Genomic DNA, 26,762 nt, shown 5'->3' with positions numbered 1-26,762 from the left:
TGATGATGATCCAGGGTCACACCTCACTGCCCTCTGATGATCAGTTCTCGGCTGCACGGTGGCGCAGCAGGTAGTGCGCGTGCCTCACAGCAAGAAGGTCGCAGGTTCGATTCCCGGGTCAGGCCTTTCTGTGTGAAGTTTGCATGTTCTTCAAATCATGCTCATTAGGTTGATTGGTGACTCTAAATTGCCCCTAGGTGTGAGTGTGAGTGTGAATGGTGTGTGTATGTGCGATCGGCTGGCGACCGGTCCAGGGTGTACCCTGCCTCTCGCCCGTTGACAGCCGAGATAGGCTCCGGCCCCCCCGCGACCCCGAAAGGGATAAGCGGCATAGAAGATGGATGGATGGATGGCTGATCAGTTCTCTCTGTTTCTCAGTGCAACCCTCACCCTGATTTCTCCAGGTATTTTGTTCCCTCTTCCATTGTTATTATTATTATTCCATTGTTGACCTCAACCCCTGTATGACCGTCATGAAGACAGAGTCAACCTGTTTGCCCCACCATTCCTCCTCCTGAAGCCAGCACAACGCACACTGTAGAGGCTTAAGTCCAGCTGCTCCACAGCATGATGATCACAGATAGTCCTGGTCCAGTATTCAGCAAACAGTGCACATACAGTGACAATGGACTTTACAGTGAAGAAGAAGACACTTTGTCCAGCAGTTAAACTTGTGAAATTTGAAATATTTGCATACTCATATATCCTGGAATTTTTAATGGGGGTGGAGGAGGTACCATTTTAAGGATATTAATATGGTGATTATACCTTTTTTCTATTCTCGTGTCAGACACACATTAGGCAGGTTTTATGAATGATTTAATACATGTATGGAGAGTATATCTTTAAATTTATAGAGTCTCAGCTTCTTCTTTCATCCAAGCATTTGTCTGTCGAATGAAGAAGTAAGAATCAGTCTACTGAGTCTTGCTTTCCGCATCCTTTATCTGTTGAGTTATTCATTATTTCAGACTTTGGAAATGTATGTTCAGCAGCTTTCTTTTTGCCTTTTGCCACCAGGATGGCCTTAAATCTCAAGACATTCATCAGATTCATCAGAAAATTCATGAATCTGATGAAGTCTATACAGCAAATGCCTTGCTCCAACCTTGCATTAATAAATATGAACTATGGTCTACTAAGAAGCGCATGCTTTTGTCTGTTACCCACATGTCAAATTTAGCCTGCATTTAAAAGTTGTGCCACTCAAGGTGAGCAGTAAAGATGAGTAGTAATACAAAACAAATTTGTATTTGACAGAGCAGCAGCTAAGGAAGCAAAAGACTCCTTCTTAAAGATAAGGTGGGTGTTAGTGGCAGAATGTAGTGCTGCTCCACTCATGTGCGGTAAAAGTAAAAGCAATGACTCTCCACTGACTTCAGGTTTTATAGATTTGGCTGAATGAAAATGTTCAAATGTTTCTGTATTTGATGAAAAAGCCCAGTGAGAAACGATTTATCAATGCATTATTTAAAGTCATGACAAAAAACAAATGACGCAGTGTGGTTTCTGAACATCTTGTCAAAGCAGTGTCAACACAAATGAAGCAGACTTAAAACATTAAGATGCTGATGGCATTTACAGCTTCCTTGTAGTTGTTGATGATAGTCATGACATGATAACAATAAGAAAATAGGAAAGCCATGTCTTTATTAAAGTTAGTTTCATCAGACGAGATTGGCACCATTCACTCTGCAAACAAACTGGATTTTCTTACAATGATTTAAATTGACCTGTGTAAAGAAAGCTTTAAAGAAAATAAAAACATTGACAATGATGTCTACTAATTATTATTATTATTATTATTATTATTATTATTATTATTATTATGACAGCTGGGATAAGCTCCAGCCTATCATGACCTTTGTATTTCAGCACTGGCTCTGACAGTATGCATCTACTATTATAATTAGGTCTGCATCACGGTGAAAGGGTTATTTTTCAAGGAGGTCACTTTAGGGAATAAAGCGATGCACAACAACACAGGATCGTTATGATTTCTGTTGGGTATCACAGACACATTCCTGTAAAGTAACAGGACCCTGTCAGTAACCTTCTTCCAAGCCTTGTGGTGCTCGGTGCTGAAGTGACATGTGCTATCTGCAGCCTCGCAGGTTGCTCTGCTCTTATCTTCATGGACGCTGTGCTGGTGTGGCGCGCTGCCTTACAGCCGCGTCACAGCGAGACGGAGGCACCTGATTGGCTGGCCAGCAGGGCGGAAGTGCGTGTGGTGTGTCAGCTGTGCTGAAAACAAAACAAGACAAGCTGCGACTGGTGAGTGCTCAAACAGTGGACTGTGGCTGTTATTAGCGAACATTCGGGTGGCTGTGACTCGTACGTGTCTCGCTCGCTGTGTGAAACGCTGATGAACGCTGTGTTGCGCTGGTGTCGGCAGTGAGCGGATGTGTGGCTGTGCAGGCTGTCCTTGTGCTCAGCTCACGTGTGACATGTTGTTATGTAACACACAGCTCAGCCTGCCTCTGCCATTGTTCTGCTGCTGCACAGCTTCCCAGTGTAGCTTCCTCAGCTAGTCATGAAAGTGCAGTGTGTTTTGTAGCTGCTGCTGATGTGCGAGCGCCCAAACAAGCTGTAATCAGTCAAACCAGGGGAGCTTTAAAGTTTCAGTGCAGATGATCGTCTGTAGACCTCTGGAAGAAATGGTACAAAGACAGTATATTTACTGTTTTACCTCGTCACCTTCATTGATTTTTGTAAATATATGCTTTGATGCAGCAACACGTTGGGACAGGAGCCACTAAAGACTGGGGAAGTGTTGGAATGGTCCAAAAACACCTGTTTAACAGGTGATAGTGTCATGATTGGGTATGAAAGGGGCATCCTCAGTCGTGCACAAGCAAAGATGGAGCGAGGTTCACCACTTTGTGAACACATGACTGTATGATGTTAGTACATGGACTCAGGAACGCTTTGTAAAACTGTTGTCTCTAAACACAGCTGGTTTGCAAATGATTATATTCTATTTTTATTTATGTTTTACACACCATCCCAACTTTTTAGGAATCAGGGTTATAGAAGCAGTTTATGGATAAAATAACCAGACATGACTATTAGTTTGAGTTTGACTATGGGTTTATGAACGGCCCAGTACACCTAGAAATACTAACATGGTAGCAGTCATGGTAGAAACATTATGGCAGATGGTAGACAAATTTATATTGACTCATGTAATACATATTGTCATATCCCCATCAAATATACTGTGTTTTCAACTCAAGCATTTCTGGCTGATGCTGGTCCACTCACAAATATAATGTTAATATACGTAATTATAAGATATAATGATGTCACCATTCGGTTTCTGAATTGATGTTGAGAGTTTTACTACTTTTCCATCTTGGGGGCAGCATCCTAAATTTGCTCGTCCCAGCTCAACTCTGTTGAACTCTGTTGCGTCTACTGTCTTTGCTTTCCAGCACCATGATGGATGAGCTGGTGCAGGACCTGGTGTCTGCTCTGGAGCAGACCTCAGAGCAAAGTAAGCTGGGAGAGCTGTGGGAGGAAATGGTCCTGAGCCCTCTGCGGCAGCGCCGGCAGATCCGCCGCCGCAGAGGCCGCAAGCGCTGTCGAGAATCCTCCCTCTATCCGTTGGAGCACAGACGGTGCTGGATTGAGGCCTCAGAGTCCAGTTTGGATGAGACTAAAGAATACAGGAACAGGAACTGTTCCTCAACCATCGCTGCCTCCATGGCCAACTGCAGTGACTCTGACGACATGACTTCAACCAACCGGTGGCGCTCCGTCAAGAGAGGCCCGGTCAGGACGCGGCAGCCGTCCTGGCCAGAGTCTGACTCCTTCACAGAGAATAACCCGGGACGGCCGCTGAGGAGGCGGAGGAAGGTCAAACGCATGACCTCCGACGTCACAGTCAGGTTGCAGCAGAAGCTAAAGGTTTCTGGTGTCGATGGGAAGCGGAGGCACAGGCCGTCCAGGATGCAGCATCTGTCAGGATCGAAGAAGAGGGCTGGCAGTTGGATGGGAGCAGACCGACAGACTGAAGGAGCCAGGCTGATGGGAAAGGAGTGCTGGAAGAGAAAGATGGCCAAGGAGCACAGAGATGCTGCTGATGAGAACATGTCCGAAGGGTAATGTTCAATTTAAGGGAGAATATTTGTATTTTCTTCCTCTTTTTGTTCATCATTCTTTACAGTGTTGTTATACAGGTAGACCCTATAGGAAGCGATCCACACCACATTTGATGTCCATTTAGGATGCTATGAAAAGCTTTTAGGCTCATTATGTGTGAAAAATGAACAGTTCCAGTTTTTAAAATCTTACACTTAATTTACAGTTTTTCAAAAAGCCAAATGTTAACCCTGCCATTGTTTAAAGAGTCGGGATTAAAACCATACTGAAAAAGGAGCTCAGAACTCTTAAAGCCCTCTTTACCCTTTAAATGGAAAGTTACCAAGGCAGTTAAACCCATAGCATAAAAGTCATGATCATAACTACTATCAGACAGAAGCAATTAAACATGGCGACATTTAAAATGATCTATACTGCCTGTCTTCATCCAGCCACTTGTCAATATTCAGCATGTCCTCAACTAAACCAAAAAAGAAAGGTATCACAATCATACCACTTCACTTTAAAGTATTGAGTTGACATTAAAAATGAATGATAGAATCTCTTCATCCTCATATCCTATGGCTGATATGATCACCAGGGAGGGATCTTTGATAGTTATGCCTCCGGGCATCTGCCAGCTCATTATTTCCTTTCGAGAAATATTGTCACAAATAAATAAGTGACTTGGTTCGGTATTGATTTGTTTTGAAATGAATTCCTGTCTTGGGCTGGGTAATTAAAGCTGGGCCTGTCCCAGTGTCCCACAGTGCTCCCTCTTGTGTGCATTTTATTTAGCAAAACTAAATGTGGCTGTAAAGTGGCAGCAGAGAGGGACATTATATTACAGCACAGCAAAGATTACAATATACGGTGGAATCAAAAAGGCTAAATGGTGAAATCATCATTCTGGCAATTATAAACTGTCACCATCTAACAGCTGTTTCCTGTGTTGGTTAATCTGATGGTCATTTCCTCAAATAATTGATTAATCATTTGGTCTTTTGAACATAAGGAAATGAAAAACAGTCAAAAACCTAATGATATTCAATTTACAAGACAAGTTTCTTCATATAAGACATTCAACAATCAGGTAATTCCATCCAAAAGTGCTTTTACATAAGACATAAAAAGACTACAGTGATTTACGTCCACGTTCATGCGATCAGCTCTGTGAGGCTATACGCAACCACGCTTTGACGCAAATGCTAACATCGAAATGCTAACCTCATCCATGATGCGAGCATGCTCACAGTGACATGCTGATGCTAAGCAGGTGTTATCTTAACCATGAATATAGTCGTAGTTCAGTGTGCTAGCATGTTAGCATTTGCTGCTTAGCACTTAAGTACAACTGAGACTCATGGGATTTGTCTTTACTTTTTCAGGTTTTGGTCATAAACCAAAGTGTTGGACCTCATAAAATTTCACCAGTTGATCCCCAAAGTGATTACGGTTCATTCTGAGACATTTCACTGAAAACCATAAATGCACAATTGTCAACCTGCTGGTGGCGATAGAGGAAAAGTCACCAGACTCATTAAGACACACTGTCAGGGCACCTTGAATGTCAATCCATTCAGTACATATTCAGATATTTCACTGGAAAAGTGGAAATCTTGAACTGTTGGAGGCGCTAGAGGAAAACTCGGAGGATGGCTAAAATTATTTGGGTTCATCCTCTGGGGGATCAGGAATTTGGTGGCAATATTACATTACATACTTAATCATGGGATATTATTGAAATGTTTAGTAAATCAGGAAAAAAAGAAAGTAATAGTAGCAGTAAAGTAGTGATAGAGTATAAATGGTGTTTTGGTATTCAGTACCTCACGTGGTCCACGTGTGTAATAAACTGACAGACAGCCGCGCAGTTCAGTTCAGTGTCATTATAACACTCAGACCTGGAAGTTCCCTTTCTCAATGTCTTGCCGTGCTGCTGCACAATGTGTTTCCTTTGAGAAGAAGACGTTTGAGGTAACGGGTAATGGGACAGACAGAAGGCTTTACATCTTCTGGTTTAATTTGTGCTGACCTCCCTAGCCCCTAAACGGTACTTGTTTTCTTACTTTATGGAAAAATCAATAGCCGTTCTGACAGAAAACAGCTCCGGAGAAGAAATAAATGGAAACACCGTGGCACGCTGTCAATCATTTCTCACTTACACCACGCCAACGCTCTTGATTGCTGCTCAGTAGACTGCCACACTGTTCTGAGGGCTGAACAATCTAGTGGTTAAGCCGTGGCAGAGGCAAAGGATATGAACAAATGGCAGCAGTGATGAGGGGTTGACAGTGGTACAACAGCAATATTTATACTCAGAGACCGTATGGTCCATTTGATGTCGGACACAGATGCCATTGTTGAAATGTCTTTTGGAGCACTCGGATTTCTTTGGTCTCCATTCATTCCATTAACCTTTTTCATATGGAGCGTCTGGTCGCTCCTCAAGGTTACTCCTCTTATGTGCGTACTGAGCAGAGCTTTGCCTTCAGCCACCCAAGTGCGAGGGGAGCAGATGTTGGCAGCTCCAGTTGGTCTCCACATCCTTGATTAGACCTGGCCCAGCCTGCTGGCAATGAGGCCACCTGGCACCCAGGCTGGCCCGGCAAGCAGGCCTCACCTGTGGGTGGACGCCGTCCTGGGCTCAGCCTCCGTCTCCAGCTGTGTGCTGCTGCTGGTGATGCTGACTTCAACCCGGGCACCAGAAAAACAAAGCCACCGTGCGTGCTTTTCTCACACTCGTCTTTATCGTGCCATGATTTCTATTTTGAAAACTGTGAGGAGTTTTTGGGGGGAAGCAGTGCAGCATTTGCTGAAGTTAATTTTCATAAATCTCTGAGACTAATCCAATTACTGCAGCTCAGGGATGGTGGGATAACCTTATAATCAGACACCCATGGAAGAGGGCATGGATTTGGGTTGAGGCGGCTTGTTTGAAGAGCCCACGGATCCATTGTTATCAGCGCTTTGCCCCCCTCCGTCTCTGCCTCTTCTTTATTCCTCTGCAGAATGAGCCCAGGCTCAATAAATGGCGGCTAGCCTGTAATCTCTGTGCAAACTGGTCTGCCTCTCCCAGGAGCTGAGGATTATATCCTAATGATTAGTGCTCATCTGGATACTGTGTTTTGCTTCACCTCTTTGGCTTGTATAGAGACAATAGGGCCATGTGGGGAGCTCAGCTCTAAAATACTGGAATGCAGTTTTTGCCCTTGCCTTTGTTTCACCATGGACATATGGTATTTTATCTAATTAAGTCCTATTTGTGTTTACAGCACCTAATCCACAACAGGACATCTTATTTCCTGACAGGGGGAAGTGCTCTTTTGTGCCAAAGACCCAAGTTTGCCCAAAATGTTTGTCAACTTTTCTTGACAAAGGTCACTGCTGAAGAAAGAGGAGGTGTTTCTTTTGGTCCCAAGAAAAATGGGGGTCTCAATTATTCATGCCATTAATTAGGCAGCACTTAATGGAAACAGTCTCACATCGGCCCTGTGCTGCTTCAAGCGACATCACATTACACCTTTAATACGGATAAATACTTAATGGGTGTCTCTAATTAATTGTTTATACCTGCGATTCTTTTTCAAACTTTGCACAAAATCCCTCCAATAAGAAGCAAACACATTATTTTACACCGCGCTGCTGGAAATGGTTAACAATCGCTGGATCCTAATTTCTAAGAAACGTTGTGGAATGAAGCATAAAACCAAAACTGTAGTTATTGTAGAGCTTTTGGCTGTGCCCTCTATGTCGGAGTGTTGTGTGGTCCAGATGCCAGCCAATGTGTCCAGAGGTGGGGTACAGCTGAGCAGAGGCCTGGGGAGTCAGTCTGGAGAGAGGGCTGAAGGGGTGGAGGGACGGTCCAGGACTGCTTGGCGAGGCCAGACATCTTCCAGATTCCCCGGAGAGGCCTGCTCCCTCTCACATCTGCTTCTTGCGGATGTGCGGGGAGATGATGCAGGGCCATCTGGCCAGGAAGACGTGCGGGCTGGGCCGACGTTTTTCTGATCCTGTCGTCACTGGCAGGCCTCTGCAATATGGCAAAGCACCGTATCAGCGCATATCTGACCCTCCAGCCTTCTCCTATGAGCAAGGTCAGCGATGATAAACAGGAGGAAAAATGCAAGGCAATCAAGACCATCAGGCTCCCTCTTTCCATTCAAACCTCTTTCATAAGAAGTTTGGATGGAAATTAGCTTTAAGCCTGATCTTATTGTATATCTGTTATGTTCAACAAATGTCAGAAAACATCATAAATACATGAATGTGTCAATGGACTGCAGATGGATATTTGCTGGTTGGCTGACACTGTCACGTTTATAGAAATGTTGAAAAATGTGCATCATCCCTAAATATAGAAAATTACATATAGTGCCATTTTTATAAAAGGCTCTCTAAAAACTGCTGGGCACTGTAGTTTTTAGTTAACATTACTCAGACAGGAGTATATAGTGCATTTGTTGGGAACTATTTTCACCCGTGGATCGATACACAATCGTGAGAATTTAATTTAATGCCTTAAGTTAAAGTAAGGAATGGCAGCAGTGTGACAGTTTGAGAGAGTTTCAGAGAAAACCAAAACCTCTTTTGAGCTCTGGTCCTTCCACCTTCATCACCTCCACCCCTCCCCTAACACCCCCCCATGACCTTGGAGTGTGTGGAGGTCCCGGTTCAAGGTGGCTGAGGTGTGAGAAAGGCAGAGAAACCCAGGGTGGTCTCGGGTAGCAGAGGGGGGGGCAGAGGGTGTGGAGGCAGTGTAACGGGGGTTGCCTGGGGCAGCAGCGATGGAGCCGTCTAGGCAGCGAGCAGCAGCAGCAGCAGCAGCCCACACAGCAGATGTTGGCCAGTTGTAGTGTGGAAGCGGCACGTCTGTGGATCTCTCTGTGTGTGGGGCACACCCAGAGGGAGGGGCGGGCAGGGGAATGTGTTTCGCTCTCCTGTCATCCTCCACGACGCAGGCCAGATTAGATTGGAGCTGACAGCGGAGGATATTCAATTAGATTGTGCATGTCACTCAGTGGCTTCGATCAGAGCCTCTCCTCATGCCTTTGTGTTTGCTATCGCAACAAGGGAGAACACAGCGCGCTCTGTCTTTTTGTGTCATTTCCATTTATGTCGACCTCCAGCTCCGGACTTCTTCATTATTTTTATTATTGAATGCTGCATGTTAAATATTGACATTACAGGGCCACGTAAATTTTTGATGCGCATTGTTCACTTTTCAGACGCTATAACATTGTCTGACCTAAAGAACCCGTCAGGTTTGAGATGACAAGTCAAAACAGAGTTCTTCACCCTCAAAAGTCATTGATATTAAAGACGCAGGTCAGCAGATCATTCACATGTGATGTTTTCCTTCTTTGCAGGGAAACCAGCAGCACGTGCAGCAGTGACCCTGGCCTGTTCACCAATGATGAAGGCAGACAAGGTATGAAAAAAGTAACAATTTGAAGATTTGGGAAACCTTTAAGATCACTTCATCTCTTCACGTGGTTCAAACTAGTAAGTGATTTGATTTAGAGTATTTGGAGCTCACAGTTGAAGCCTTCTTGATGGAATGAAGAAAGATGAGGAGTTGTCGGATTTGGACAATACCCCGCTCGACTCTGAGGGAATGCCGGCCTGGAGAGGGAGGATACAATGGGCTGGTTGCTGGGCACCCAGGCGACTCTAATAAGACGTTGTCATGTCGTGTTAATGAGCGCTGAAGCCTTTGCTAATCTCATTAGCCGTGGTGGGGCCAGGCGGCCTCTGATTTAACAGTTGTCACTACACCTTGACTGTGAGAGGCATGGTTCCTGCATGTTCTCCGCTGACTGACAGGTCTGAGAGGAGCTCGAGGTCTGGGGACGAGGCTGCTGTTGTCTGGTGGTGTGTAGTTAAAGGAGTAGTCATTATTGACGCCCACATGTGTCAGTTGAAACTTGAGCACAATGGTGATTGAATCTCTCCAAAGTGTTCCGGATCGGTCGCTTTGTTCCAATATTTACCTCCTATTTCCGACATTATCCTCAAACTGCGCTGTAGGCTGCTGTTTGGTGGTCCTGTGAAGTTACAGTGGGACTATAGCACAACTTTAAATGAGGAAATTCTTAATTTGGCTGTTTTATTATCATCAGTTGAATAGAACTGAAAAATATGTAGGCTGCAGCAGCGGCATGCTAACCGATGCGGCCTTCCCTGTCCCTGTGTGCAGGCGACGACGAGCAGAGCGACTGGTTCTTCGAGGGGGACTGTGGAGTTGGGACGGGCGTGGCCGGCCTGCTGCCCAGCTGGGACTCAGACAGCCAGCTGTCCCTCGAGGGCAACCGTCCCTCGCCCACCTTCCTGCAACCTGCAAGACCCTCTCAGAGAGGTAGAGGACGCTGACTGCGTGCTTTGGATCCACGTTCTTTCTGTTTTTTTGCACCAGTCGAGTTTGCTTGCCTTTCTATCTTAAACATTAATGATCTTTTCTGACCGTTCTGTGACACAGGAAGATTAATGCGTTTTGTGCTGTTGCAGGGTATCGGTATCATTCACGTCTGAAACGAATGCCTGGCTCTGCTGCTTGCTGTATCAGGAAGGACAGGAGGCGGCTTCCCAGCAAGGTTAAAACAAAGTGGCATCTTCCTCCTCGGGAGAGAACAGTTATACAGTTTTTATGGTGTCTCTCTCTTACTGTGTGTGTTTGATTTGTGTTTTACAGGGCAACAGCATGCCCGTGTTTGTGGAGAGACTGAGACACTTCTCCCGAGATCCTTATCAGAGAGAGTACGATATACTGGTTAAACCTCTTTTAAAAACAACATTGTATAGTACTCTTCTTGTTAAGTCCATCTGTTTCCATCAGTGATTATACTTTGATTGTCTCCTTTTAGCTTTTGGCTGCCTTCTGTTGGAAACCGAGACCGAAGCCAGGTATGTTACAGAACAAGTTTTTTCCAAGCTTCATTATCCTTTTGGCCCCAATTTTTCTTTAATGGTGAAATTGCAAAATCTAAATCTTATTGATACTTTCAATTTCCAGTTGAACCCTTTGTGCCCATTACCAGTGTGTCCTATTGACATGGTGTCAGAGAGCTCCCATCTCAGATGTTCCTCCTCAGTCTGCAGAAACAGGTAGTTGATGCCACACGTTAAATAAAGTAGCCTCTCAAGGGCCTATCGGAGACACCTTTTTCCAATCAAAGCTCAATATATTGATGGATCAGTCTATGGCCAACTCATTTAAACAAATCGCTTACAGAGCATAGGTCACTGTTAAGTCATCGTTGCTGAGATGATCCCTCTGAGACTGAGTGTGTTTGTGTGTGGGCGGACAGATCACACACAAACGGGTCGGGTCCCAGACCTTTGTCTTTACCAATAAGCTCTAAAGGAGGGACACACACACACACACACACACACAAACACAGACACACACACACACACACACACACACACACACACACACACACACACACACACACCCCTAAATGTGTGTTTGAGTGACCTCATAGGAGCTAATTGTTAGCCCTGTACTGCTGCATAAATGAGTGAATTAACAGCATGTTTCAAAACAAAAACGTTGCAAATCCACTCGAGAAGCTTTGAATCTTTAGTTTATACATATTCTTTGCAGAGGTGGATAACACACACAGATGCACACATATTTGAATAGCCACATCCATCTCAACCAATTATGTTGACATTGGCTTTACTTCCTCATTGCTTGGGCTCTCACAGACTCCCCATATGTGTAATAATAATAATAATAATAAAGCTCTTTTTCTTCAATTATATATATATTTAGTATTTTCTTTCAAACTCATTAAAACCCAATTTGTAGTAGAGAATTGACAAAATACAGAAAATATCATAAAGCATTGTTTTCACACCAAATGAGGTAATAATTCATGTTTTGCATGTTACTGTATACATGAACAAATTTATAGAAAAAATCATTCACAGACAAAGAAATCTACAGTACACAGTGACATTACTCATGTTTGAGGTCAGTGAGACCCCAGAGACGCCTCAATCCCTTTTAGTCCTCTTATGAACAAACTGTTCCAAAACTCCAGTGAGAGAAATTGAAATAAACATTTGGAGAGTTTGAAGTCTCTGAGAACCGAACAGACGTAATGTGGTGTTTTCTGTTATTGGTCATTAGATTAAAATCATGTTTGTACTGTAAACATCTCTCGTATAATTAATTAAGTCATGTAGTATGGAGGTGATTAAACAGTGTTAAGTGTGTTTTTTGAGCTGTTAAAGAGGGCCTGGGGTCTCCAGGACCACAAGCAGAAGATTAATGTTAATGTCAATCCTGGCCTGAAGTCTGAGCTGAACTCACAGTAGACAGCTGCAGCTGGATGCAGGAAGACTTCAGTTCAATAGTTTTCAAGGTCAGCGTTCCCAAATAGAGAAATACTGTGTGTTGACATAGTCGCAGTGCCGATTAAAATCTGTGCATTTCTGGGACTGCACAGAAGCACAAAAAAAAAGGTTTATCCAAAAGATGTTTGTCAAAGCATCACATCGCTCCCAGTCATCCCTGGAACTGATGCATCTGCATGGGGGACTGTTGAGAAGCCGCTTAGCCCCCCTGGCCTCGAGACTGTGGGACTCCTCATTGTATTGTTTCCACTCTGCCTATTTATGGTGCATTCTTAATTTTGTTTCTCACACACACACACACACACACACACACACACACACACACACACACACACACACACACACACACACACACACACACACACACACACACACACACACACACACACACTCTTTTTCCTCCCTCTCTCTTGGGTTATTTCACAGAGCGCTCCAGCGCTCCTTGATGAGGGGCAAAAACACGACTGCTATGAAAAGCCCCCGACTTCTTAGGGCTTTCTTTTCTAAACTGGCCCTTTCTTCTCCACCTGAAAGGTTCCTTCAGATTCCAGTTTGAGGCATTGTGAATACTAATTTCTCTCTATTAAAAAGCCCTCATATCCCTGCCATGCTCTCATTTGAATGGCGGACTCAGGGGAGACCTCTTAATTCCTTTATAGTGGGATTCAAGACCCTTCACTTCAAAAAGTATAAATCATACTCCCAAATGAATGAGGGAGAGAGGGGGGATTGACGAGAGGGGCTTCTGATGTGTCCCGTTGGACGGCACGAGCTGAGTCTATCTCCCCAAGCTGCTCAAATCCACTCTCCAGTGAGATTGCTGCTCTGTCCTTCCGACCCAGCTCTGCACACACGGCACCCATACTTTAACTTCCTCCAAAACACACACTCACATGCAAACACAACACCGGCCAATCAGTTATTGCTTTGCATGTCAATGAGAAACGCTATGATTACTCACGCCCGCTCTTAACGAAACTTTAAGGTGTCCACTCCTGATTTCACTTCACTATATTCTCATTTTTTTTCGCCGTTGTGCCCGCGTGATCGATTTCTGGCGCTGAGCTCCCATACATCTGACTTTTCTTTGTTTCCAAACACCCTTGAGAGAAAAGTGTTTTCTCTGTGGGCAGAGTGTAAGCATTAATCTTGTACCGCGGCCAGGTTGAAATGATACTGTATTAATAAAAGCTGTCATCTCCTGTTTGCCGCGAGTTGACGGCGACAATCAGAGATTTGATGCTAAGTGATAAAGGCTGTATGAGGTTGCATGCTGTTTATCCTGGTATCGGCGCGTGAATGGGCGCAATGCTTTGTGGGATTTGGCTGTAATGCTCAGGGCGGCGGCCACGTTAAAATGCATAACTGCCTCCCACCTGAGCCAGGCGGCAGCAGCTTTTATCTATTGGCTTATTTATTTCTAAATGACACTTGCGCTGTGAGATAAATCATAGTCTTACGCCACTCCCTTCCCAGTTTTCATTTTAATTGTGAGATCTCTGTGTCAGCAGTTAGTATATTGGTGTGAGTGGCCTATTGATTATTGATTTGGAGCTATTGATTATGTCCCCTGGAGACCCTAATCCTTTCTGATTCATTTGAATACCTCTATTAATCTTGAGATCCTGCTCACACCTGAAGCGCCATGTATCCTAATGAAAATAGATGGCCGTTTTGTAACTGCAGCTCCTCACTCCTCTTTTGATTTATTATTTTTAATTGATATATTTGCTTTTGGATGTGGGCGCCAAAATTACAATTGACCCTGTGTCAGTGCTGTTTTACTCTGTACCCTAAGGGACTGAGCTGCATTTAAAAGCGTCTCATATGACCTGAAAATCTATCTTGGAGACTTTTTCCTGAGTGTCCTTGTGTCTTTGACAGAATTTAGTTGTTGTTGGCCGTCTTCATTAGGTACGACTTGTTTTTTCATTGCTCATTGCCTCTAAGTCAATCTTAGTTTTCTCATCACAGTTTCTGTAGATTTAGGGACAAAACAACTGGCCAACATCTGTCATGCTGTTAAAGCTGATGAAGTAACAGATGTTAAATAATAAAAACACTGTTGTGCGTTTTTTAACGACTTCTCTCAGTTTTACACTGAGCCATGTAACATGCTTGTAAACAGCCTTTGGGTTCTGCTCAGAGATGAATGGTGGTGTTTTGCCTTGGTTAATGAGCCAGCTGATGGTATTCTCATGTTTGATTAGCATTGTGCGGAGTGTCTCTGTGGGCCCCTGGCGGCCCCGGAGCGGCTCTGCCTCTCAGCTCTCAGCAGCAGGGGAGGGTCCTCGCCTCCCTCCAGGCGGCAGGGGCCCTGGAGTGCCTCAGCCTTGGTGTAATGAGGGAAGAGATGGAGGGATGGACCTCCACACATTAAGACCAAATGCATCAGGGTATTACTTTTAATACCGCAGGCGTGCCTTGTGAAATAATGCGACGTTTAAATGTGGATCGATTTTGGAATTAAAAAGTTAGTTTGCAAAGATTTACTGTGGGGAGTTCAATGCCTGAGCTCTTTATCAGGGGCGCAAATGGCTGGTTATGTGCTGTCCGACAGAGGTACGATTGAGGGATCGATAGGCGCGTGATTTACTAACTGGAGTACAGGTAATCAATAAGTATAAAAGTAAATGAAATATGCATTACTGGGATTTTATTAGAGAGGGGTAGCAGGGAGAGAATAACGGTCAGGCCATTTATTTTTATATCTATTGATTATACAACATAGAGACTTCGCTCAAAGCGTGCCCTGCACTGCTCTCGACACCCCATGCCTGCACACCCGTCATGTGATTTATGGGCGTTGAGGTCATGGAACATGCTGCCTGTTAAAAGGCTGCCCTGACGGGGCCTTATTGTAGCGTGTGCCTGTTAGGGTTGTGAGCTTCATGTAGCCTGCAGTCCAAGATGAGCCACGCTGGTTAACAAGGAGCTTCTGTTCTTCGGTTTGTGATCTGTTATGACAATTTCAACTTCTGTTTATTGGCATTTTCAAACAGCACACAGCCATGTTGTGCTTTGTTTAAGATTCATTTTTGGCCTTTATTAGACGGGACAGTCGAAGATGGACAGGAAAGGGTCAGAGAGAGGGGACAAGGGGCCCCAGGTTGGACTTAACCTAGGGGCTGCTGTCTTAGTGCATTATGCGTGCTCTCTATCAGATGAGCTGGGGCGTCTCACCATATAACTCCTTAAATCCTCTGTGAGATGCAGTCTAGTCACTTATAACGACCAGAATATGCATTATATCTTATTGTAGCTCCCTCACACACTCCTTTCACTCAATCTGTCCCCCCTCCTCCCACACACAAACACACACTGCATCTACAGCTGCCCCCCCCCCCCCAGTGATGGAACGGACCTTGACCTTAACTTTACATCTCTGAAGTCAGGGCTATTAAGCTGGTGTGGGGGGGGGTTCCTATTTCAGGGCTCCTGACATATGACACAGGAGGCACAGAGCAGGTGTAATTTGTCTGTGTGAACTCTGCAGTGACTCAGCCACATGCACCCCGGCACCTCTCCTCATTGAGTATGCTCTGTGGTGAAAATATGGATTAATGAAGAAAAATTAAGAAAATATGCACTGTACTGAGGCTAAATGTCAGCTGCAGCGTTTGCAAATGTGCAGCGCTTGCGTTTATCGACTTCTGTGAAATTATTAAATTTCTACATGTTCTCGTGCGTGTTGTGGGTGAGAGCTGCATCATCATATTGTGAGTAACGTCTGTTCTCTCTGTCTGTCCCCCCCCCCGCCAGGCAGACTAACGTCACTCCAGGACTGTTATGCACAGGAGACTCCAGGAGGAGGAGGGAAACAGACGCTGTGTCCGTCACATCAGGTAACGCCCTCCACACAGATGATGAATCTGCTCTTCTCACCACTTGGGTGTATTACTAGTGGAGGTGTTGTGTTGTCACACATAAGATCAAACCTAGAAACTCAGAATGTTACGTATCTCAAAGAGAGATCTTAAGCTATCATTTTTGTTGTGTGGTGTTTTTAGCCGCTGAACAGATCTTAACAACTGTAGGCTGGAATGCCAGGAAATTGTGCCCTTCACGGTCCCCAGAGGATGAATCCTGCTGACTTTGGCGACCAGCTGACTTTTTCTTTAGGTTGAGGTTTTTAGTGAAGTATCTCAACAGCTGTCGAATCAGTTCCCATATAATTCAATTTAGTGTCGCAATTTCAAATTACCCACTACTATGGTATAAACTGCCTCATGTTAAGTTCTAATTAGCATGCTAACAGGCACGGTGGAACAAGTGGTAACACTGTCGCCTCGCAGCTAGAAGGTCCCGGTTCGAATCCCGCTGTGGGCGCTGGTGGCGTGTCCTCCACCATGCCTTCAGTGCCTGCTGCTCGAGGAAAAACGGGCCTTTCTGTGTGGAGTTTGCATGTTCTCCCCGTGTTCACCCGGGGTATCCTCCATAAATATACCCCCACTACCTGACTGACAAAAGGAACTGTGTCCCCGGGCGCCGCTGTCGGCTGGCAGCCCACCGCTCCTGGTCTGACGGGGAGGAAGGACGACCAGGATGGGCAAATGTGGAGAAATAATTTCACTAAGCATGGCGTGTGTGCAGTCTCTCCCTCCTGTAACATGTGTGCTGTACTAAAGTTAATCTTAATCTTAATCTTGATCTTAATCTTAAACCAATAGTTCTGGGTGGAGCCCATGCAAAGACAGCATCAATGAGCAGGGGAAGAATGTCGAGCATACCCAAAGTTAATCTGGTGGTTTGATACTGCAAGGCTGTCTGGCTAACCTGAATCTTTTGTTTATTTCAATAAAATTCAACTTGGCTTGTTTAATCACCAGTTTTCCAGCACTGTTGATGAGTGATGACAATGAACTGTTTTTTGGTGGGATTGGGGGAGGAAGCCCAGTTAGCAGCTAGCATGGCTACAACATTATGCAAGAATTGTTTTGTTTTTGTTGTTTTTTAGCGATCTGTCGCCCTTACGGTTTCTTAGTGCAGTTCATGTTTACACCACTAGATATGGACAGCTGTACACATGCATTGGTTATGATTATATTACTTATGATTGAAAAAGAGCGAGTGGACAACTTTGCCAACAGAGCCAAATATCAAGCAAGTGCAACGATGCAAGACATGACTTAACAAACCAGCTAATATTACTTACTAGTCTGACAGCATCTGTCTTGCAGCCTTTCATTTCGTGAAGCTCTGGCTGAAGACTAAAAGCCAGTCTGACATTTACTCTTGTCTCTTGCTTCTCTTGCCTCTTCGGTCTCGTCATCTCTGCCGTGATATCTGCAGAGGCTGCTGAGCCCAGTTCTGAGGCCCACCTGGGCAGTGTGCGTTGTTCCGGTGGGCTCCAGCAGCTCTACACGCAGAGTGGGAATGAAAGATTTGAACATTATCCCTATTACAAGTCATCAAAATGATTTTAAAGTGAAGTGCTCACATAATGTTGCTGTAGTACATTTTTGGAATTCTACCAAAATTACAGAAAATATTTGGTGAGTTAACAGCAGAGGCAATTGAACAGTTAGGCTTGGTAGCCATGTTACATTTGAAGCTCTCTGTTCAAAGCAGAAGTGATGTGGAGTTCACCCTATCGGAAGTCGCACCGAGCGGACGCCCCTGTGTCTGTTTGGACCAGTGGAGCTGCCTTTTTTCATTAGAGTCATGGCTCGGGGCCTTGTGTCTTTGCCGGATTGAAATCTGAATTGGTTTGTCCACCTTTTCTTCTGGGTCCCCTCTCTGTGCTCCACTCCTGCAGCTGCTGTTTGTCATTTAAATAACAAATGCTGGTGGTTCCCTGATTTAGTGAGGGGTGCAGGCCTCTGATGTATATTAATATTGCCTCACAGTGCACTGTACCAGGGTCCATCATTCATTTGGATAAAAGAGGTGGAATTTAAAAACAGCCAATGCTTTACTTGGATACAGATTGCATCCATTTATTGCACTGAGTGATGGAACGGCCGGCAACTCTGTCCTTCACCTCCCCAGCGCTCAACCACTTCCCCATAAAAGTAAAAAAGGATTCACCCCTGGCCCTTAAGGACCCCTCATATTCAACATGCGGAACAAAGGGCATCCCTCAGGTTCTCGACAGTTAACAGACCCACAGTCTGTTGTAAGAGGTGCAAGAGGCAGAAATATATGTGTTAACATGAAAATGAAATCAAATATATCTGTCATTTGATTAAAATGTACAAATGACTAATCGGCATTTTCCACACCTCTAAATAATTGTAACATGTTTCTTTAAGTGGAGATACTGTCATGCACTGTGAGATGTTAATGTGTGTGTTATGTAGTAGGTGACGGATTATCTTTTCCCTAAATTGCATAGAAGGAGAGTCCCTGATTGGCACATCCCCCCTCAGCCCTGTTCAGAGTGTTTTCCTGCTTCTTGAGTCTAGTGCCCCCTGTCCACCATGATTTATCATGCATCCCATACTGTCCAATGTCAGTTTCTGCAGCTGCAACTGCTCTGTATAAATCTTTACTTTGGCAGCCTGCTGCACCATGTCTGTCCTCAGTAATCTCACCGCCGCCCGGAGATGCACATTCACTCTGACAAGCTTTCACACTCTCTGTGTACAAATCTTGGTTTGTTGCCATTCTGGCATAAATGTGTACAGAGGAGGGAAAAAAAAAATCAGATTCAGTGATTTGTTGAGTGGTTGTTTTCTGGTAAACATCTTGTTTGCATGGAAAGATTGTTTACTGCATTTAGTGGAAGGAACGACGTGGCTCCCTGTGTTGCTCTTAGTGAACACGACAGCCGAGTCTTTGTTTGAGTTGGCCGGAGGAAGTGGATTGTTGTATGTGTTAGTGGTTGATTTGAAACTCTGTAATCAGGAGTGAAAATGGTCTGCGGCTGGAGGTGTCTTCCAGGGCTCCATTGGGAATTACTGAGGCGGTACCCAGCTGTTGCTTTGTCTTCTTTCTTTACCCTTTTAGCACTTCCACGGCAGTGCTGAAGCTGGTTGTGAAAAAAAAAAAAAAAGAAACACAACAACTTATCAAGCCAGGTATCTGTTTGGATTAGATGACCACTCCATTTCTCAGCCGTAAATTGGCCATTTTCTACTTTTTGCAGCACCATCAATCCAACAATCCAACTCAATCCAACAAGTCCTTACTAGATATAGAGTTTTCTGTTATGTGTTATCGGGTTTTATTAAAAATGGAGATTTAAATTGTCATTTCTACTAGATTTATTTGAGTTTTATCCATCACTTGTGCAATTTCTCCAAATATTGATATTTGTCTTCTGCAGTAAGTGAATTACAGAAGAAGAGCACCATGTTAACAGCCCAGTGGTTCAGAATGAAAATAAATACACAAATTTGGAGAGTTATTCAGAGGCAAAGATGAATCCGTAAGTGTAAAGACCCACAGACTAATTCATTATTGCAATTTCACTCCTCCCCTGCTGTCTCCTATAATTCCCTGCATCTTTATCTTCTTAAAGGGATGATGGCAATAAACCGTAACTTATTTAGTGTGCAGCGTTTCAAGAAGAGTTGGTGCAAATAGGCAGAGTTGAAGTCTGATTGACCTCATCAGACGGTTAGCGGGTTATCTCTTCATGTTGGAAAGCGCCACATGTGGGTGTCCATGTGGCGTCCAGCCCCTCGGTCAGTCCTGCCGCCTCCCCTCTGTCTTCATGTGTCTCCTTGCCCGAGCGAGACGGCTGCGTGACAGATCACCTGCGTCGGAGGCCCGCCGTGTTCCTGCCCGGCGGTCCGGCCCCCTCTCATTAATGCCCAGGCTAGTGCGAGGGCCGTATGGCAGCACAAGACAAATAACGCTACCACTCAGCCATCACTTCTGCTGACAGAAATGCAGCCCACCGCACTATTTCGCCCTCTCCGGCTCCACTCTGCACCCTGCTCGCGTCCTTCAAAAGCCCCCCCCCCCCCCCCCATCTCCTCCGTCTCCACCTGCACCTGCCTGCGTTGCTTCACCAAACTTTGGTGGTGGGTTTTGCTGTTGCTGGAGGCTGAGCTCAAACGCTGAGGCCCACACAAGTTGATGTAGTGTAACCGTGAACCTGCTGCTTTTGTAACCACTCTCACTGTTTGTGGAGACACGTTTGTTTTTAGCAGCTCAGTCTGTCAGGTGCTTCTCGACTCATTTGTGTGCAAACCTTCTCACCGGGAGGTCTCATTTGAATGTCCTATTTTGTCAATTGTGAAGAGAATGTTATGTGTGTGTGTGTGTGTGTGTGTGTGTGTGTGCATGAGAGAGAGAGAAGGAGAGCGAGCAGGGGAGAGAAACACAAAGGCTAATCATTAAAGAGCTATTCAGCCCTGTTCATTTAAGTGTGGGAATCAGCAGGCCCATTACTGTCAATGTGTAATTAGCTGATTAATAAACAGGGGAAGGGGAGTGCTCCAGGAAGGCCTGTAATTATTGTTTTTAGAGAGCATCACATGAGAGCTTATTAAGATGGTAAGATGGTTCCATTCAACCTCCCATTACCACCCACAATAAGTACATGTACTGTAATTCTCCCATCGACAGAAAACCTTTGCGTCGTAATGTCTTTATTGACCTTGATGTAAAACCAGTTGAGTGAATCTTTCATGGAAGCAGTTGAATAAAATGATAGCTCATCATTTTTAAATCCTCTTTTACTGTACACGTAATGTACAGATCATTTTAGTTAGTTATTGCGTGTGATTTCTTCATGTTATTTACCTGCAACCTGCATGCAATCAGTGGTGGAAAGTAACTGAGCTCCCATACTCAGTTTTGAGGCGCTTGTGCTGGAGTATTTCCAATATTTCACAAAAAAGCAAAGATTCAAGAAAAAAAAGGAGAAATAATAATGATTTGTGAATCAGAGCTTTCTTTTTTTTCGTGCCCTTTAGATTTATCCTGTGACCCTTTGGAGAAGGCCCGACTAAACTACTGAACTGAAAAGAAACTACATCAATCTCAACTGTTAAAACAGTAAAATGCTACTTAAGCACTGATGCATCAGTATTAGCACTCTGATAAGGTAATATATATTAAATATGTCAGCTGGAGGCCTTTTTCTGCAGAATAGACTTCTGTGGAAGTGCTTTCACTTTTAATGCTTCCATGAAGTACATTTGGTTGATAAGTCCTCTATACTTTTACTGAAATAGGATTTTGAATGCAGGACTTTTAGTCGTAGCATTTTTAAATAGTTGTATTTGTACTTTTGCAGTATTATTTGTAGTATCCAGCTGACTGACTGGAATAATGTGTCACTTTGCTTAAATGAGTCCAGCCTGGATTTGTGTTGTAATATCTAAAATGTTTAGTGTAATGAAATAAGTGTTGTCTTGATCGCAGTGTAAAAATGTGAAGAAACAGCTAATCGTCGTTGTGACCTTGACCCAGAATAGAGGCTAGTATCTGGTATGCCCTCTGCATGTTAACACACTCACAAACCTAATGTTCCCAGCCATTTCTGTGTATCTGTCAGATATGGAAAGCCCTGAATTTTGATCCAGGCCTTTGACTGTGTTTCCCCTGAGTGTTTGGGTTGAACCTCAGCAACAGTTAGTCATCATTCCCTCAAGAAATATTAATCAATTATCTTGCCCGCCGGATCAGTTTGGGGAAGAAGTCATCTGGAAAGAGGCACAAGCAGATATAATGGGACCAAGCAAAAGCACATGCCAGTGAATGCTGTAATGCCTAATCCTTTGAGACAGCCCAGAGCCACAATGTCACTTCTAGTTCCCTTGTCCTCTGCTCTGGGACTGCCTCGCAAATGTCTTGTGTGACCGCCGCTAACTTTTTTGGGTGGATCGGGAAAGATTTATTTATCAAACATGTTAGGGAGAGCAATTGTTTTAGAGTTCCTCTGCCTTCTGCAAAAATTGGCCCCGGTTCTCTTTCAGATATTTCCCTTCACTCGCAGCGACAAAAAAGCTTTAAAGGTGAGTGAGATCAAGAGAAAGAGGATCTTTAAAAAGGAAGGTAGTCAGTGGGACAGGAACGTGTGATGAATGGAGTTAAAAACATGCAGCTTCTTACACAGCATAACCGGAGGGGGGAAGTTAAGCCATAGGAGCAGCGCAGATTGGCCTTTTAATAACCATGTCCACAAGTCATATGGGGCCAAATTGGATTTGGCTCACTTGACCAAAACCTCATTAATATTTAACCTATTAGAAGAGGATTGCTTCAAAGTTTTATTCTAATATACCTAAAAGAGCGAGCGATCCAGGAGGACTAAATTAAATTTTTGAGAGACTGTCCATTTTAACAGTTATGGAAAATGTGATTTAAGAAAGTATCTTTGACTGTTTGTTCTCAGTGTTGTGTTCCATGTCCAGAATATGAGACGTGCTTTCTTTTTCTCTGCAGCTAGCAACCCATTTCACAAGGATCACCAGAGAGAGGAGGCACAGGGAGCCAGTAACACCTCAACCCTAGAGGCTGTGGGAGCAGGTGCACCAGGTCCACGGTCCTCTACATCTGCTCAGCCTGAGAGTTTATCTCTCCTCCAGGGGCGACCATGAGGACACCTGGATGGAACTGGACCAGTGCGCCTAAGTGTGGAAGAACGTGCCAACAGAAAAAAAGCTATTGTGCCAGAGAACGAAAAGGCTCAAACTCCTCTTGCTGCACTAACTCAAAGACAAAGAAAAAAAAAAAAGCAAAGCACATCATTACTCCTCAAATCAGCATGTTACTGCTAAATCCAGTCTTTCCAGGTAGTATATTAAGCATGACAAATGTTAATGCAATCAAGCCTTGTTAAGCCTTCTGCCATCTTCTACAACTTCAAGAGGCTCCTCGTTTGACTCAAGACTCGGCGGCTCCTCCCGTTTCCACACACAGCCTCCAGGCCACCTGCTACCACACAATCCGCCAATTATGTCCACTCAAGTAGCGCAGTGTTTGTCAGTGGGAACACTGGGAGGATGGTCAGGTGAGGTTGGGTGGCAGTGTGAGGGGAGAGTCTGCTCTACATTAAGACAGTGGCAACAATGGCTGTGCAGCAGCACGTAGCTATCCCACAGACAGAGAGAGAGCATCAGAATGCTTAGCTACCACATGCTGCTACAAGGTTCAGAGAGGCGACCACCGGTAGAGAGCCACACAAAGTACAGGCCTCCTATTAGCATGGATTTGAAAAGCTACAGTTTGTACAAAGGTGCTCATTAGCACAACACAGGGGGAGTGTAGCTGCGGTCCTCGGAGGGCCGCCTCTGTTCTCTCCAGCTTACCTTCCATATTCAAATGTCCCCAAATATATTTAAGTTCAAGGCCAGCTGCAAATCTGTGTGAGCAGCCTGTTTTTCAGCAGTGGTGGATTAGTTGCTGTTGGGGCTGTGCTGTTGGGTTGGTTGACAGCCAGCAGAAAGGACTCGGAGGAGCTGTTGGAGACGGGAGAGGAGAGTCACGCTGTCTTTTCACCTACCCTTGGGGTATACATTTCCCCGACTCCCTCGGCATCAGATGCATTAAAAGATCAATGGCAGCATACAGTGAGATCAAACGCAACAGTCCTCGCCAAGCTGGTAAACAAGCAGCATTTTCAGAAAAATGCATTTTTATATAGGGGTCAAATCTGATGGCCTAATCCATGCAGGTGATAGTCTAATACAACAGAAACACATACTCCTATACATCATCAAATCCTCTCTGCTGGAGAGTGTCTTAAAAAGTATTTTCTCAGTGAAATGTTGGCGTGAAGAGAAGCAGCAGAGTGAATTTGTGTGCAAAAGTTTCATTTCTTTAAGGAAAAAAAACAGGCCTATGTGAAATCTTCCAGCAGCAAAAGGTACAGGTATGCACTTTCTGTAATGATCACAAGTTACCTTTTTAGTGAAATGAACAGCATATCATCAGCTACGTACCGCATGTCTTCTCAGACACTTAAAAGCCTTTTTTAAGAGAAGAGTCGTATTTAGTAGAATGAGATTTGCCAATTAACGTGAGTTATACGTCTGCAGTAATCCGTCTGAGAAGGCTTTATGTGATCATGTTGGCCAGGGATGACATTTATAAATGCTGTGTGTGCACACTCGTCCAAATGGATGCCTCACACGAGACATCCTGCCACGGGAATCAGTCAAAGTGTTGAGACAGAGAGCACCACACCCCACCCTGCCCTCCCACCCCTGGCTATGTCCGTTGCTGCAGCTTGACCAGCGCCGTGGGCTCTTCCAACACCAGGAACACACACCTGATTGATAGGATCAGCGCAATAGTTGAGCTTTGTAATTAGACACAAAGAAGCTTTTGATAAATACATTGGTGGCCTCCTCAAGACATATGCCCCTGAACACGCTGACAGGTATTGACTGTGTAGTGTTTTAAGGGGAGCTTCTCGCCGTCGCCTTATCCGTCAGCCCGTGTTTTGGTGCCAAGGCATTGACAGGGAAGGAAGACGCATCAGTTCAGATACAGTGCCATTAGTAGCAGGAGGGGAAACACCTCACCTGTCTCTCTGGTAATTAGCAGTCACCATAATGACACCTCAGCCAGACTGTATGCCCCAAAATGATTTTCCAATGGCCAGGAAGTGGAGGAATGGCTTCCGTGCAGCCAGTCAATTGCCCTGTTACAGTTAAGGAATCCAGCAGGCTGGTACCACTCATATTTCATCCCAGGTAAAGATTACCTGTCAGGCCCATGGGAGATGTATTGATCTGTTTTCCTTTTTCCGCCAGCAATCACCTGACAAAGGCACCTAGGAGGTGAGTGAATGAGTGATGCCTGGTCTGTCTGCTCCAGCGCACTGGCTTCTAGTGTCCACTGATGGGTGGAGAGGTGATGAGGAAGAGGACGAGATAATGCAGTCATAAACTCTGTTTGAACCTCCTCTGTATGCATGCAGGGCAGCCCCCTTGGTCCCCCAGGTCACAGGTCAGTGGGGAATTTGCTTTTTTCGTGGCTCCTTTCTTGTCAGTGGCGTTTGTTCTTGCTGTGTAGTGTGTCGTGATGATAGAAACACATGCAGAATAGGCTCTCTGGTTCCTGCTGACAAATGCATGTTGCGAGTCACCGTAGTTCAACTCACTTTGGGTTTCAAAAGTGATCCGGTTTGATCTGGGCACCCTTCTCTCAGTGAAATCCAACCTTGTGTGGTCAGGGTTTCCTGTGACTGTCAGTGCGGCGATGCTGCACTCGCAATGATCAATATATTTTACATTATCTCATGTTTTTGTGGCAGCTAAAAGTATTTCTATATTTGCCTCGTTCAATGGAATGTCAGACTTGATATTATCCATGAAGCCATGCATTTAAAGTGATTGCACTGTATAAAATATGTAGTATTTATGATGTGATGCATAATTATTCGTCCATTAATTGAGGATTTAGGTCTGAGGACATTAAATACATAAATTCAATTTCATGATAGATAGTAGAGTAGATATGTCTTTTTTTACTGTCGTATTTTTTAATTTCATTTACAAGGATTTAAATATATCTCCCTGATATCAGGGCTCTTAGGCAGCTATCCACATTTGATACGTAGTACAAATAGCATCTTATCTCATAGGCTGTTATCTTTGTATTTAATGGCAGTGGAGGCATGTCTAATTGCTTTGCAAATGATCTAAAGAGGATTACTCCTCCCTTAGAAAGCGTGCACGATGTCACTAGATGTTAAAAGAGACATTACAATGGTAGAATCCAATCAAACCTGCAGTGCAGCGTTTATGCAGTTGCTGTTTTTTATCACCTAATGTCAACGTTAACTGTCAGTATGAGGTGGATACTCTGCTTTTGAATAAACTCTGTATGAACATGATTATGTATTATTGTGAATAAGACGCTGTTTTAAGAACTTTTAGTTGTATTTAGGTCATTTGAGTGTTTTCAAAATGACGCAAACTCATTTTTTTTTAATGTAATGTCTGGCTTTCATGTCATAGGTAATATTATAATCATTCCTCTGTCATGAGTATTTATAGAAAAAAGCGTGCAGTATCTATTTATTTCAAATACTGAATTTGTGTGCAATAAATGAGTGATCATGATCGTGTCCAAGACTGACTTATGTGTGCATATTTGTCTTTTATTTGGCAGTATTACAGTATAGAGAGACAGGAAACACTGGCAGAGAGATGGAGTGACGACATGCGACAAAGGTTCCTGGTGTGGTCACATGCATCGTAAACCCTAAAGCACCAGGACATCTGCAAGTATTTTTAATCTAAATCCAGTTTTTGACACATGCTGTTGCCCTGGCATAGTTATGGAATACACCATGCTGTTGGTTTGGGTCTTAGGCGCAGGGGTGCTTTGAGCTAAACGCCAACCTCAGCATGCTCCCAACGACAATGCTAAAATGATGTTGTTAAAGGTATATGATGCGCGAT

At 44.3% G+C, this 26,762-nt stretch overlaps 1 protein-coding gene across 2 annotated transcripts; it reads left to right on the top strand.

Annotated features, from left to right (window-relative positions):
• The first annotated feature begins 2,220 nt into the window (after window positions 1-2,220).
• Window positions 2,221-23,359, top strand: LOC139342581 (G patch domain-containing protein 2-like). 2 transcript variants are annotated; one of them, XM_070979774.1, is made up of 10 exons: window positions 2,221-2,274; window positions 3,435-4,103; window positions 9,453-9,514; window positions 10,283-10,441; window positions 10,591-10,676; window positions 10,775-10,839; window positions 10,947-10,986; window positions 11,096-11,187; window positions 16,210-16,292; window positions 22,792-23,359. In XM_070979774.1, the coding sequence occupies exons 2-10, from the start codon at window positions 3,439-3,441 to the stop codon at window positions 22,944-22,946; spliced, it is 1,407 nt and encodes a 468-aa protein (XP_070835875.1). In that variant the 5' UTR covers window positions 2,221-2,274; window positions 3,435-3,438; the 3' UTR covers window positions 22,947-23,359. The 2 variants fall into 2 exon arrangements, with proteins under 2 accessions (XP_070835875.1, XP_070835876.1); XM_070979775.1 differs by lacking the exon at window positions 11,096-11,187 and having other exon boundaries at window positions 2,222-2,274; window positions 16,214-16,292.
• Window positions 23,360-26,762: the final 3,403 nt, after the last annotated feature.

The sequence above is a fragment of the Chaetodon trifascialis genome, chromosome 14 (genome assembly GCF_039877785.1).
Source record: "Chaetodon trifascialis isolate fChaTrf1 chromosome 14, fChaTrf1.hap1, whole genome shotgun sequence".
In the NCBI taxonomy this organism is placed as follows: domain Eukaryota; kingdom Metazoa; phylum Chordata; class Actinopteri; order Chaetodontiformes; family Chaetodontidae; genus Chaetodon; species Chaetodon trifascialis.
This window is presented reverse-complemented; position numbering and strand designations above follow the sequence as displayed.

Excerpts from the sequence above, each read along its gene's own strand:
- LOC139342581 (XM_070979774.1), top strand. The coding sequence starts at position 3,439 with ATGATGGATGAGCTGGTGCAGGACCTGGTGTCTGCTCTGGAGCAGACC. Across the intron at positions 4,104-9,452 it reads GATGAGAACATGTCCGAAGG|GGAAACCAGCAGCACGTGCA; the intron begins GTAATGTTCAAT and ends CCTTCTTTGCAG. Across the intron at positions 16,293-22,791 it reads CGCTGTGTCCGTCACATCAG|CTAGCAACCCATTTCACAAG; the intron begins GTAACGCCCTCC and ends TTTTCTCTGCAG.